General features: G+C 35.6%; 1 protein-coding gene across 1 annotated transcript in view; it reads right to left on the reverse strand.

Moving 5' to 3' along the window:
• The window catches only part of cul3b (cullin 3b), a 28,883-nt gene that overhangs the window by 1,402 nt on the left and 11,458 nt on the right, over nucleotides 1–16,023 (reverse strand). The window contains exons 5-15 of the mRNA XM_039654877.2: nucleotides 15,470–15,584; nucleotides 14,380–14,608; nucleotides 13,398–13,543; nucleotides 13,129–13,305; nucleotides 12,468–12,638; nucleotides 12,275–12,382; nucleotides 6,419–6,543; nucleotides 6,177–6,273; nucleotides 5,956–6,087; nucleotides 2,011–2,197; nucleotides 1,426–1,571 (exon numbers count right to left, since the gene is read on the reverse strand). Of these exons, the coding sequence (XP_039510811.1) occupies nucleotides 1,426–1,571; nucleotides 2,011–2,197; nucleotides 5,956–6,087; nucleotides 6,177–6,273; nucleotides 6,419–6,543; nucleotides 12,275–12,382; nucleotides 12,468–12,638; nucleotides 13,129–13,305; nucleotides 13,398–13,543; nucleotides 14,380–14,608; nucleotides 15,470–15,584 (1,633 nt within the window). The remainder of the gene's footprint in view (nucleotides 1–1,425; nucleotides 1,572–2,010; nucleotides 2,198–5,955; nucleotides 6,088–6,176; nucleotides 6,274–6,418; nucleotides 6,544–12,274; nucleotides 12,383–12,467; nucleotides 12,639–13,128; nucleotides 13,306–13,397; nucleotides 13,544–14,379; nucleotides 14,609–15,469; nucleotides 15,585–16,023) is intronic.

Genomic DNA, 16,023 nt, shown 5'->3' on the forward strand with positions numbered 1-16,023 from the left:
TATATACTTCATTATGCTTTTATGCTATATACTTCATTATGCTTTTATACTATATACTTCATTATGCTTTTATTCTATATACTTCATTGTGCTTTTGTGCTATATACTTCATTATGCTTGTATGCTACATCATTATGCTTTTATTCTATATACTTCATTATGCTTTTATACTATATACTTCAGTATGCTTTTATGCTATATACTTCATTATGCTTTTATACTATATACTTCATTATTATGCTTTTATGCTTTATACTTCATTATTATGCTTTTATACTATATACTTAATTATTATGCTTTTATACTATATACTTCATTATTATGCGTTTATGCTATATACTTCAGTATGCTTTTATGCTATATACTTCATTATGCTTTTATACTATATACACTTCAGTATGCTTTTATGCTATATACTTCATTATGCTTTTATACTATATACTTCAGTATGCTTTTATGCTATATACTTCATTATGCTTTTATACATATACTTCATTATTATGCTTTTATGCTATATACTTCATTATGCTTTTATACTATATACTTCATTATTATGCTTTTATGCTATATACTTAATTATGCTTTTATACTATATACTTCATTATGCTTTTATTCTATATACTTCATTATGCTTGTATGCTATATACTTCATTATGCTTTTGTGCTATATACTTCATTATGCTTTTATGCTATATACTTCATTATGCTTGTACACTACATCAGTTTTATTCTATATACGTCATTATGCTTGTATGCTATATACTTCATTATGATTTTGTGCTATATACTTCATTATGCTTTTGTGCTATATACTTCATTATGCTTTTATGCTATATACTTCATTATGCTTTTATTCTATATACTTCATTATGCTTTTGTGCTCTATACTTCATTATGCTTGTATGCTACATCATTATGCTTTTATTCTATATACTTCATTATGCTTGTATGCTATATACTTCATTATGTTTGTATGCTATATACTTCATTAGGTTTGTATACTATATTCTTCATTATGCTTTTATTCTATATACTTCATTATGTTTTTATGTTATATACTTCATTATGCTTTTATGCTTCAAATGCTACATACTTCATTATGTTTTTACAATATTTAAATAGATCAAATATATGGAAGCTTGTTTCCGCCACAGAATAACACATTTAAAAAAAAATAATGGTGACTTTATATCTCAAATTTCTGACTTATATTTTGCCATCTTTTCTCAAAATTGTGAGCTATTAACTCGCAATTGCGAAATATAAAGTGCAATTCTGAGAATAGCAAGTTTACATCAAATTGTGATAAAAAGTCTCAATTACGTTTTTTATTTTTTACTCTGTGGCGGAAACAAACTCTCATACAAACATCTTTTTTTTTTAAATGCTCAAATTTTTGTCACAAAAAAAAAGTAGTCTCCGCACCTCTGCTACAAGAACATTGTGCTGCATTTTCTTTCTGGACTTCATGATTCGAACAATAGCTGCCTCAATTTCATGCTTCCTGTCGTCATCCACCTTTTGTCGCGTCTCCTTCCTCTCAGGGTCTGATTCTCCCTGTTTGGCTGCAACTGTAGGAAAGAGACACACACAGGTTAGTGGAACGGGCTTTCCAAATGATTACCTAGGAAAACATCTCTCTTCCCTTACTAGAGTTGATGCACATTTTTTTGGCTTTTTAAGACCTGAAGAAATAAGACTTAATAAAAATTAATACACACTTTGACGTGTGTGAGCGCACTGTTAGAGGACAAAATCTTCACTTTCTGCCCAATATATCCCACCCACGATAAGGGGATAACCAGTTCACCTGTCAGTGGTCATAATGTTATGCCTGATCGGTGTGTGTGTGTAAATTGTTCTTTCACACTAAGATGAATATGTGTGTGTGTGTGAAAATTGTTCTTTCACACTCAGATGAATATGCATTGAATATGCATTTTTGGGGGGTTTTCATTATTGACTTGGCTTACAGCAAGTTCTAAAGCATCAGCACCAGATGATTGTTACCGGTTTGAATCTTGACTCTGTGCAGTCTGGAGGTGAACTGGTCGTTGACGGTGAACACGTGGCCGCTCTCGATCTCTTTCGACTTGGGCTCTTTAGTGAGGACTCGCTGCGTGGGTTTTCCACAGGCTAGAGACTGCAGTGCCCGCACCAGCTCTCTCTCTGGGATATCTGTCTCTTGCTGAATCTCCTGCCAAAAGAGGAAAACACAATCGGGACATGAGAACAGGGATATAGGGAAAGTATGGTGATGCCCTTACTTCAGGCATTTTTTAATCACTGTGAAGCTGCTTTGAAGCAATCTGTACTGTATAAATCGCTATATAAATAAAGGTGAATGACTTCCAGAATTCAATTTCTGGACCCAGTTGTTTAAAAAGTTTCATCTGAATCTCAAAAAAAAAAGATTTTAAGAGTGACTGCAAAGTTTCTTTGACCTGCAATAAAGTTAATACTGCCTTAACTAGCCTGTGTGTAGTCTTTAATAACACGTGATTTTGGCTAAATGACAGAAAACACTTAGCGCCCACATAGCCAGAATAATAAACTTCATAACCTGTAAATTGATGAAACCGTAATTTGATGCCTCATTTTGTTCTAATGACAAATAAAAAGCTTGCATTTATTTGATCCAAAATACAGAACAAACTGTAATAATGTGAAATATTACAGTTTAAAATAATGTTTTTCTATTTTGATATACTTTAAAGTATAATTTATTTCTTAGAATTTTCATCAGCAACATTACTCCAGTCCTCAGTGTCACATGACCCTGCAGAAATCACTCTATGATATTAATTTGATACTCGGTTATCATCCAAGTTGGAAACAATGCTATCATGTTTCTGCTTAATATTATTTTGGAACCTGTGATGCTTTTTTCAGGATTCATTGATGAATACAAAGAATGCATTTATTCAAAATAGTATTTATAGATTATATTGTTAGAAAATATTTCTATCACTTTTTATCAATTTAACACATCCTTTTCACATTTCACATTTCTTTTCTTTTTTTTAAAGGAAGAAAAAAAAGACTGACCCCAAATTGTATATTGTTAAAAACGATTTCCATTTTAAATAAACACTGTTCTTTTTTTTTTTTTTCAAAGGATCGTTAGCTGTTTCCAACATTGATAATAATCAGCATATTAGAATGATTTCTGAAGGGTCATGTGACACTAATGACAGTAATGATGCTGATGAAAAATTAGCTTTGCATCATAGAAATAAATGATATTTATTGTATATAACATTTCACAATATTCCAGTTTCTGCATTTTTGATCAAATCAAATAGGCCTGATGAGTATAAGAGACTTCAAAAACATTCATGTTTCCAAACTTTCTACCTGTACTGACCCAAACTCACAAGAATCTAAATAGTTTAATGTGAATGATTATAATCAAGTTTTATACATGTTTGGTATCATTTGAAATGTCTCAGTGCGACTGGTACAAATGTCTCATTTCCAAATAAGTAAAACAAAAGGTAACACGGTTTTTAAGAGTTAAGAGCTAACATACACCTAAAAGGAAGGTGGGATAGCCAAACTCCCCTGTTCTCAAAAGGTGTAACATCTGTCTATATAATGAGATGTAGCAAAGGGCTCGCGTGGCCTTTCTGTATCTCAGATCAGCCCGTGAGGCTGAGAGCGGCCGGGAGTCGACGCTTCATGTATTTCCTAATGTTGGGTTCGTCTTCTCTTTATTCCAGAGCATTTGTTGTTTTGTATTGATTATCTTGAACTGATCCTGAAATGATCGCACATAATAAATTGTAAACATTTGATTTTATTCTAACAGACTCAAAGGAATAGATTTAAATGGAATATTCAAACATTCACTTATATTTAATTACAAAATCTTTTCATTTATGGAGTCAGACGAAATAATGAGAGAATACATTAGAAATGTAATCAAAAATACTTTGCCACGAGAAAAGACAGTAACACGTAAAGACCTTCCGTGCTGGTCGGATGCCGGATTTTGGGCCGTTTGAGCGTGAGGTTATGATAGTTAAAGACACTTTATTTAAAGAAATGTCATTCAAAAGACACATTGAATTATCGCGATACAGGCAATTTCAATGGCCCGACACAACCTGAGGAATACTCCTGTGATCCGAGGATTTCTCTGCACAGAGCACAGTTGAGTTCACAATGCATTGATAAAGCGATACGGCTCACTGGTTCTTACAGTTCCAAACCAGGAGGATAGAGCCGGACTCAAAATGAAGGCCCTAACGTGCACCAAGCGTGCATGGTGTAACCATGACATTGTGCTTGTGTGAAACCAAGCACTACTTTCCACACGTTAAACCATTGTTGCACGGATGAGAATCTACATGTGAATGTTCCAGATGATGTAACCGACAGATTCATCAATGGAGTGAAAGAAATAATGACCCAAGCTGAAAGAGATTGGATCGCAAGTTTCCAGGACTTTATACAACTCCTCACAACAATGTGGTCATGAGCACCACTCCCACGCTTCATGGGCACCGTTGCATGCAGACTGTCGAGAAATCTAGATTCAAAACATAGTTGAACTGTAGCAGAGCATTGCAACGCCAAGATCATGGGTCTTATCAAGAAGTGATAAGTATGTAAATACCTTGAAATGCAAATCGAGTCGCTTTGGATAAAAGCATACGTGTAAATGTTGTCATCTGAAACACAGCAAGTGGTGGAAATGACAAAGCAGAATCAATCATGATCACATGAGCGACTTGTTGAGACACCTTCGGCCACGAGTCCACCTTGGTGTTTTTAGCCTAGTTGTGGGCGCTTGTGAACGTTTTGGCAGCGCAGCGGGTTTTCAGTTAAGACACTTTGCTTTATGTAATGGAGATGGAACACTCCATTGATGTGTTTGGTATCTATGGATTAGTGTCAGTGTCATTAATGTCATTATGGTTTGGTATCAGTAATTTCACTTAAATGGCAATGAAGATGACCTATTAATTGTCATTTAAGTGAAATTACTGAACTTAAATATACAAGCTTGATAAAAATGGTCATTTTAGAAGAAAATTTAACATGGCATTTAGAGGCTTTTGCATCTGAACTCTTCAAATATATATATATATATATATATATATATATATATATGTGCTCTCGCTCTATACTATAAAGCTTTGTTTATACTCGCCGTGTCCGTTCGCTTTCTGTCGTCTCTTCCACTCGACGCTGTTTGCGTTATATCCCTTATTATAGTACCACCGCTTGCAAGGCAACAGAGTCCTCCGATTTGCTAGAATACGTCATGGTAACTTTCCCCTGATTGGGTAAGGAAAATATTTCTCCATCTGCAATTTTTCCATTGGTTGTTGCTCGTGAATCTGCCAAACAACATCGATTTCTTTGGCCTTTGACTTAGTGGTATTGCGCAACAAGGAAGTGTGTATACAAGCCGGGTAAGTTATCACTGTTTTCAGCGGAATCTGAGGTAGACGGCAAAAAACACTGCACCTCTCTATCATTAATTGTTTTTAAGATAATTACACATTTGTAAAAGTATGCCATTTTGGGCAGTAACACCCAATCCGTCCCCAGAGGGTTAATAGCTCATAAATTACAGATTTGGTTAAGAAAACTATGTTCCAGGTACTGAGACTTTTAGTTAGTCTTTATCGACTGATGTTATCATTTTAAGGGCTGTGTTGCATTATTTAGGCTTATAAAGCACTTTTTATGCTCTACTATTCTGTGAGGTGAATCATGCATTGGTAGCACTCTTTATTCTTGAGTCCTGAACCCAAACCAACTAAATCCCAAAGCAGCCTAAAAACCACTAAAGAAAATATATTTTTTTAATGTACAAATGAAGACTTCCTCTGCATGAATGCAAGTTCTAATTTTACTAATTTGAACACAATTTTTTTATTACATACATTTGCTGAGAAATTACCTTCACAAACTTTACAAATCATGTCATGAGTGCAGTACCTCAAACGTGGATTTCTCTCGGTTGTTGAAAAGCATGAGGATTGTCATCTGGAATGTGGAAACCTGCAGAATGTGTTTCCTAGTATTAGTGCCTGTAACCTGAGCCCCACTGACCATATCCGAGCCATCCTCCTGCAGGGAGAAGCACAGGGGGCTGGGAGTTAGAAAGTTAAGATTGTGTGTTTTTGACCATCTGTGATTGATTGTTAAAGGTGTTTCACCTTTTTTATCGGCCCATGAAAGGTGGCATTGAGGTCTGCTGAACCCATGTGATGCTGCAATGTGAGCTGCCTACCACTGTGCTTGGCCAAATAAAACCTGCAATGAAAGAGTCAAGAGTCGCCGTGAACACACACAAAACCCCACGATTGACTTTCAAAATTAGAGTGCTTCACAAATGAGCTTCCTAAAAAACTGAACTACAAAAAGGAACTAAGCTATGGCAAAATACAATAATAAACACCTTCTAAAGACCTCGAAAGCATGTCTTGGTGAAGGGGGGATGTTACATTTGGGAGTTGCGGACTGTGTTGGCCAGTATCCTGTCGTCAGAACCCTCACTGTGAGGTCAACGCCACCTAAAGACACCTGAGAAGAAACAAACACATGTCAAACGCTCCATTCAAATGTCACTACTCATAATAATGGTAATGGCATGCAGAAAGTGAATGTAAACAGTAGCTAAATAAAATGCATGTGTACAGTATCAGGGTTCTAGATCTGTGCACTTTTGAAAGAAGTTGAAAGACGTTAAAGTGACCGCAGCCTAATAGTCCTGTGTTTTTAATAAAAAAAAAAACAATCACTCACTGCTGACTGACTGAATAACTTTTGTAACTTCAAATAGGGATACATTTAGGATTTAAACTTATTCAGTAAATAAGTTACATTTGATTACTTTATCCAAAACTACTGTTAGACCTGCCTGAAAAACATGAATGGCACAGTTTACTTCATTGGCATCTCTGTTCTATTTGGGCTATTGCTTGTGATTTGATTATTTGGTCTTATTTTATCACTGACTGTTTTCTTGTCTTTAATAATATGACTGTAATAATATGACTGGACATGTTATGAATAGAAACTCTGGCCTGCAAATCGTTTCGATTTTGTTTTAGTTGTTCTTGTTGCTTTTCTGCAACAGATGAATAAAAATCCATTCGTTTTTATGCTTTGTTCATAGATATTTCTAGTTTGCGGGAGTCTCGCGAATCGTTTTATACGCTGATTTCACGCAGACACCATTTTGAAATCGAAAGCGAGGCTCCGGTGGGAAGAACCCCAGAGGTACAGATAGACAACAATTTACACCACTGAATGTTAATATCCAATATAGGATACGTCTATAGTTCATTTCTGCTTCTTTTTTTACGTTCTGAATTATATAAAAAAAAATTGTTGGTAACACTTTGCTTGAAGAGGTGTGCATAATACATGACACCTTCATAATTATGACAGGTGTAACGAAAATACCATAACATCGTAACCTGTCAGTGTCTTTGTCATGACAATTTGACATTACTAAAACACAACCTGTCATACACATGACATAACAGATTAATTATCAAACTTAATAAACCACCTAGCTTTATTGGTTAACATTACATTAAACTGTCAGGTGGTTGGTTTTGATATTGGCTGTCATGAAGCCATTTTAACATTTTAATGACAAATTCAATGTGTACCACTGTAGTTGAGCTCACGAAAAATATTCATGACACAGTTATAATGCCCTCATGACAGCCAACGTCAAAGCCAACCACATGACAGTATAACTTAATTTTGTGTCAAGTTGTCATGACAAAGTTATGATGTATTGTTTTATGTCAAGATGCCATAAAGACATCTTAAACAATGTCATATTTGCATTCAAAATGTCATTATTGAGCGAAAGATACTTAATGACAGTTGTCATACACATAAATAAACCCTACTTCATATTTATGTCATGGTTATGAAGGTGTCATGTCAGTCTTATGCACACCCCTTCAAGTAAAGTGTTACCAAATGAATTTCACTGTATATAGTCTAAACTAAAGTATGAAAGAAATTTAGGGGTTTTAATGTACATTTTTAGAATAACTAATTTCTACATTAAACACAACAATACGCCATCCATTCGCGACTCTCCTATGATTAAAAGCGGCACTTCAGGTTTTCTTCCCACTGGAGCCATTTCAAAATGGCAGCTGCGTAATATCAGCATATACAGTGCCGAAGTGATGACGACAATTTGTAGGACAACTCAGCAGCGCTATGCATTTTCCCCATAGACTTTTGGAAAATCGCAAAAAATAAGATCTGTGTTCAACACAGAGTTGTGACCCTTACACGATTTGTCTTTACAAGTTTATCCAAAATTTATACATATTGAAGCTAGGGCTGGGCAAAAAAATCGATTTTTCGATTAATCGTTTTTTAAAATGTGGTCGATTCAAAATCGATTCTCAACGGCCACGAATCGATTTTTTTCCATATAAAGGGCTCGCGGACGCGGTGCTGCATCTTCTCGTCTCTCTGCACTAGGCAAGCGGCAAGCGTTGCAGCTGTCGATACACACGCGTTTAGGAGTCGGGACATGACAGAATATTCACTTAACAATCGGGCCAGCATTGCATCGTGACCTATGATCGTAACTAACATTTATCATTTATTTGCTCAAGCAATGTTAAACCATCCCGTGCTCGCGCACTCTCAGAGATTTCTTTCACTGCGTGCACAGCCTAAATCCGCCTCACAAACAGCTCGCCAGAAACAATAGTTTTATCCCTGGATTATATCACTTTAACAGTTAAAACACGCGACATTATGTCAAAACTCTGGTCTTGGTGAGTAACTCGTAAAGACAGTCGATAATGTCTTAAATTAGCATTAAACGCGTGTGACAGAAAGTTTATGAAACAGTAATGGATTCGCACACTAGTTCTTAAAGTGAACGCAGCCATTTGTGTCAGTCATTAATTCTGTTGTCATAACAACAGAATATACTATTAATTGTAAGCAATCAGAATTAATAGCCTTTGTATTTAATTCAGTCTGGACTAAAAAGACTATCCAGTGTTATTTTACATTGGATTACTTTATTCAGTTTCTGTAGTATTTCTGACATACCCAAAAAAACGACCCCAAAATGTCTCTTAATTTTTGTCTTTATTCTATTGTTTTTATTTGTGCTACTTTTTTCAATTTAATTCAAAGATTGAAATCAAGCTTCCCTACATAAACTCTTAACAAAAAAAAATACATTAACATTTAGGTAAGATCAATGTAAAAAATGTCTAAATATTTATATATTTATCTATCTTAAACATAAAATAACATGATACTATTTGATCAAGCTGTGCGACTGTTCTGTGCGACTGTGCGACTCTTTTTTTGCATATTGCATCAAAATCCTGTCTAGTCTTTGTATGCATTTAGTGTACCTAAAATAAAAAGTGTTTTATATATAGGTTTATGGCTCTTAATTTTCTTGTATTAATTAACCACTAGTAAACTTATGTCCACTGTTCTTTTTTATAAATTATAAATATAGGATTTTTATTACATCTTCATTATAGTTGAATCGAGAATCAAATCAGGAATCGAGAATCGAAAATCGAATCGAGAATCGAAATCGAATCGAACTGAGAGCTTGCGAATCGAAATCGAATCGAAATTGAAATGTGAATCGATACCCAGCCCTAATTGAAGCCTATATAAAGTTTTTTTTTTAAAACACAAGCAGACACAATAAAGTTTAAAAAACCACAAGCAGATTATAACTGGTGTTTTAGGTCATAGATTAAAACGTGAAAATATTTAGAGGCTTTGTTCACCACAGACCTTATTTCAGGCGATTTAGCAAAAACCCATTCAAAAATCCCATAGACTTTAGAGCGAGGGAAGCGGGAGTGCTAAAATGATAACTCACAAAGCGACGTTGTAAATTCGGCACTCTATTCTCCTGCAACCCGCACACACAGAGTGCATTACCGGTCACGCTCGCACTCGACCATCAAATCTAGTGCTGCGCCGCACTCTATTGCGTTGGGAGTGCACGTCTCTAGATCAAGGGCCCGGCCCGAGGACAGTGTCGGGTCAAGTTTGGGCTCGGGCAGAGAATCTAAGGTCTAGTTCACGCTAAGTAACCGAGAGTTGTCATCCAGTCTCTTTGGTAGAGAGAGACGAGGAAAACCAACAGGCATGCAAATGGTAATTGGTATGAGAATTCTGCAGGAATTATCGCGGCCGGAAAGATTATCAAGCTCATTATTTTTTTAATTGTGCGTTTAATTGATTTATTGACTATCGCGACAGGCATACATATACAGCCAGTATATGTGGCTGAGAGAAAGAAAGGGGGTTCAGTGTAAATCTCTCTTGAGCATGAACAGAAGGAGTAATGAGGGCTGTCAGCATGGGAAAAGATTTAAAAAGAGAATAGATAATGAATAACGTATGTGCATGACCTATTGCAATGCACAGCGTTTTGATTATTAAAAGTAAATTTCCAAAAATTTTCTTTGTTGCAAATATGAAATATGAACAAAGCATACTAAACCATATTTTAGAAATCTAGGCTGCTACTCTTAATGCTGCCATGCGAGTAATCCACCTTTCCAATCATTTTTATTTTATGGCAAGGAGAATATAATCGTGAAAATGCACTTTGTGAAATACACATTTGTCTATGTCATAACTAGTCTATGGTTATAGCAATGTCAACAGGAGTAAACGCATGTGCCGCAAAAACGGCAGCAGTAACCGGGACTCACTTCTGGCCAGTGATGTTTTCGTCAGTGATGACGATAACGAAATGATTTCGTTAACGCACCGTTTTTTTATGACGATAACGCGACGATGACTAGCTAAAAATAGCTCTGAGGTGACTAAAACATGACGAGACGTTTTCAAGTTTTCGTTGACGAGACGGAACGAAAATGATTAAAAGTCTGACGTTCACAATGCATGCAATTTATGCCTGTTTTGCGTGAAATCGGTCTGTATTGAGCTAAAAATAAGTATCAGCAATGCTGCTTGTGCGCCCAGCACCGGCCGCCACGCGCGCACTAGATTCCACACAACAACAACACAGGGTTTAATGGTAAATTTTGTACCAAGTCAAGTCAATAGAGTCGGACAAAAACTAGGATAAAACCTGTTGGAAAGCATATTTTGCAGCGATGTTTGTGTGAGCATATCAGTGAACATCCCTGAGCACTCGGTGAGTTTGACGTCTTTAACGAATGTTTAATGCGTTTTATGAATGATTGTGTGGGTGCTAACACACAAACCTAAAATTCTCGGGACAGCATTTGTCCAAATTTCAATCTTAACCGTTCTATTTCATCAGAAACGATCGTAAAACAGGGCTTAAGTGTAAAATACTGAACTAACCAAGACCAAATACAGTGTTTATTCTGGGATTGTCTTATTCATTTTTATGTTCAACACACTCCAAGTGTCATGTTTGTTTCATACTTTATATTCGAGTATGCATTCTTCGAGTATGCACCTCAGTATTAGATATTTATTTTATTATTTTGTTTCAGAATGTTTGCAACTTTGCAGTTTGCACAAGTTAAAGATAGACTGGGTTATATACATAATGTTTGTGTTTACAAAAAATGTGCATCTTATTGTTGCATACTACGTTGTTCATTGCACTTTAGCAATTTCTCAAATAAAGCCACAATTGCCAAAGTAAGAATGTTTTTATTCTTGGCTTTTTTGGAGTAAAACAGTGATTTCACTGTTACCACTTTATCTGTGTACAATGTTCTAGTAGCTCAACGTTTTTGCTGTTTAAACTTTAAACCATTCCTTTATTACTGTGATAACTGGTGAAAATAGCTTTTAATATTCAGGGGTAAAACTATAACTTGAAATATGGGGATAAAAGGTTTCTGCCCAATGTGACAATGAAGTACAGCTTGGCAATGGCAGCACTGCATCTCCATCAATGAGAAAGTCTAGTTTATTATGCAAAGGTTGTAAGGTTAGCTTGTTTTATGAACTGCAACACTTGCTAAATCTGTCAAACCTAAGCCCATTTCCACTACTTTTTAAACTAAATTAATTTGTTAAAGACTACTTTTTTTTTTTTTACTAAAATTGATTAAACTTGACTAAAACCTTTTGGTGTTTTCGTCGACTAAAACTTGACTAAAACCTTTTGTGTTTTCGTTGACTAAAACTTGACTAAAACTAGTTTAGTTTATAAGTGACTAAAATGTGACTAAAACTTAAAAGCATTTTCGTCCAAAAGACTAAGACTAAGACTAAAAGGGCTGCCAAAAACAACACTGATTCTGGTCGAGTGCCATTTGTACCTTACCCCTGTTGACGTCAGGTGTTGCCGAAACTCGTCCATCGTTGTGTTTGAGATGCTCATGTCCCTGAACATGCCTTCCAGTTTAGATGTGAACTGACAGCCACACTCTGTCTGTGGAACGAGAGACAAATGAAATAAGACGTATATAGTATTATATGCACACTGACCTTCTGCTCTGTTCAGCAGCAGATCTTGCCTTTAGCTTTGAGATCATGTTTTTTTCTGAGTCATCAGAGACACTCTTGTTGGTGAGGAGTCTTCTGGCCAGGTGCTGCTTGTAGTAGCGCTCGAACACATCCTTCTCCTGCATGAACCTGAAGAGCACCATGGCTTTATCCAAGATGGACTCCACCTCCTGCTCTGTCAGCTGAAGGAGGGACAAACACCAGACATAACACCTTACTATTAATATCTACAAAAACTGATTACTCTTAACGGTCAAAGGTTTTAAAATGCCTACATTTTAGTTGATCAATAGATGTGCTCTACTCTGAACAACCCATCACAGTCACCAAGTTTGTTTCTCACCATCTTTTTATTAATTAAAATATCCGTCTGCCCACGCACATGTACGCGCATCACACGCTCGTCAAAAACGCTTATAAATTTAGATGGCCACATAAGCCACTTTTACCAGCAGGAACAAAAGTATGTTAAATCGCTGTTTTATAACCCCTTAAATCAAGGTTGTCCAATCCTGCTCCCAGAGTTTATCTTCCTTCCTGATTAAACACACCTGGACCAGGATTGGAAACCCCTGCCTTAAATGGTATAAGGAAAACAGCATTCACATTTACACAATTATCACAAAAGTTGGAAGGTGTCCACTAATCTAGTGACTAGAGAAAATGACTCACTCCTTTCACTCCTTTTTTCAGCTTATCGTCAATGAAGAGCGAGAGATACTCAGGTGAACGAGAGTTCAGGTTCAAGAAATACTCAAAGTCCCCTGCAATCGTCTGCTTGAATAAACGGTCGTTGTTGAAAGACTCTTGCAAGAAGCGGTCAAACCGTGACTTCAGATCGAGAAGACCCTACAGAAAGGAAGCAGAAAGAAAGAGGGAGGTTTGACATGAATGGTTTGTGTTCTTCTAGTTAGGTACGGTTTTATCTCTTATCTTGGTACCTGGATGTAGTCAACAGGGTTCTTGCCTTCTCCTTCCTCAGACACCAGAGCTTTGCCCTGCTCCCTCAGATATGAGCTCATACACTCGCACATGGTCTTCAGGCCATTTGGCACCCTACTGAACAACTTGTACATGCAGGCCAGATCTGTCCACACACACACGAATATTATCTTAATACTACTCACATAGAAAAGATCTCAAACCATTGAAGTCAATTTCCTATTAATTTTGTATTTAATGTTAATTTTAAATGTATTTCATACACATTAAGTGTTTTATTTTGAACTTAGGAACAAAATTAATTGTGATCTTTAATTCATCAAATTCTTTTATCCCAAGCAAGGGGTCATGTCATTATCAAAATTTCTTGATTTGTGGACACCGCAAGGTGAAAAAATTATATAAGTGGAAAAAAATCTCCTGATCCATTTTTGTCAAAACCAACCACCTGACAGTTTAATGTAAAGTTACCCCATAAAGCTAAGTGGGTTCTTAAGTTTGATAATTAATCTGCTATGTCATATTTATGACAGGTTATGATGTATTGGTTTATGTCAAGACAATGTCATATTTGCATTAAAAATGTCATAATTGAGCGAAAAACGTGTATTTTTCTCTCCGGTTTGGCCTTCCGTCCACACTGCGACAGCATTTTAAGTAAATGAAAATATAGCTTTTGGAATACGCTCTCCAAAGCGGATAAACTTGAAAATGCCGTTTTCACATTGTAGTGTGGACTATGAAGCCGGAGGAAAACGCCGGAAAACGCTAATGTGGACGGAGAGCGTTTTTAAACGAAAACGCTGTTTTCAAATGTATCCAGATTAATGTGGACATAGCTTTAATGACAGTTGCCATAAACCTGCATAAACACCCCTTCATATTCATCACATGTCATGATTATGAATTTTCATTTCAGTCTTATGCACACCCCTTCAAGTAAAGAGTAACCAACAATGGTAATGATAAATGACGGTGTACCTTCTGTCTTTCCATTCTTTAGCATGTGTACCAGACCAGAGTTCTCCATCTCTACAATGGTCTTCATGTGTTTGGAGATAAGCTCTCTCTCCACCACCTTTACGATCGGCTCCTCCGTCGTCTTATCCAGACAGTGAATCACTCGCTCAATCTCCTCGTTTATCCGGGCCTCCACTTTCTTTATGTACACACTCGCACTGTTCTCAGCTAAAAACTTTTGACTTTCCATCTGAAAAAGATATAACAAATTAATAGGTTTAAACCAAAAGAAGAAAAAAAAAAAACATACTTCCTTCAATATATCTTTAAACAGATATAAAAAAAAATCAGTCATTATTTACTGTTGTGCTGCTTAATATTTTTTGGAACTGGGATACTTTTATCAGGATTTATTGATGAATAAAATAGTTAAAAACAACAGTTATTCAAAATAGTAATAGTTTCTAACAATATAAAAATGTACTAACCAATTTAACACATTCTTGCTGAATAATGAGTATTAATTTGTCTCTCTCTCTCTCTCTCTCTCTCAAAAAAAAGACTGACTGACCACAAACTTTTGAATGGTAGTTTTAAATAAACTCTGTTCTTTTTTTAACTTTTAATTCATCAAAGATTCCTGAAAAAAGTATCACAGGTTTTAAAAAAAATCTTAAGCAGCACAACGGTTTCCAACATTGATAATAAATCAACATATCAGAGTGATTTCTGCAGGGTCATGTGACACCGAAGACTGGAGTAATGATGCTGATGAAAATTCAGCTTTGCATAACAGAAATAAATCATATTTTAAAGTATATGAAAAATAGAAAACCATTATTTTAAATTGTAATAATATTTCACAATATTACCGCATTTTCGATCAAACAAATGCAGGCTTCTTTCAAAAACATAAAAAATAGTAATGTTTCAAACTTTTGACCGGTATTGTATGCATGTATGTACAGTATAAACATATATATATATATATATATATATATATGTTATAAAAGTGTAAATATATATATTTAATGTGTTAAATGTTATATGTCACATATTCCAACTAATAGAGAAATACTACTGCAATAAAGTGTAATCTAGCTATACAAACCTGAAAGAATTCAGCAGACATTTCTAAGAATGGGGCCTCAAAATCCTCCTCATAAACAGAACGTCCTTCCAATCCCAAAATCATTAACATTTGACAAGCGTTACGAATGGCACCCCTGAATGAAGACAAACATTTATAAGAAAAACCTACGGTTAGATAACTTTTCCTGTTACATTTAACATATTCTGTCTATCTGATGGTTGTGGAAAACAGTAAATGTAGATCTATGTACACATGCTAAAACTAAGAATGGGTGGAGCTCCAGTTATCTTCTGCAATGGCAAACATCTGTGCAGTCTAATATTACTCTTACTTAGGCTTACTCTGTGCAGTCTAACATTAAACATGCGCTTTGCAACGAGGAAGTACCGAATGGTTTAAAATTGTTTGAATGTTTAAATTGGCAAAACTTTACCGGTCCTAAAATGTGACGCAAACACACTGCAGATCACTCATTGGTCAGTTTTAAAACTCCTTGTTTGACTTGACAAAAGAAAGAAAGAAAACTTCCAAAAAAGAAATGGCTGAATCGTGGTCAATGGACAAAGTTCCTC

The sequence above is a fragment of the Pimephales promelas genome, chromosome 16 (genome assembly GCF_988280905.1).
Source record: "Pimephales promelas chromosome 16, fPimPro1.hap1.1, whole genome shotgun sequence".
NCBI classification, from domain to species: Eukaryota; Metazoa; Chordata; class Actinopteri; order Cypriniformes; family Leuciscidae; genus Pimephales; species Pimephales promelas.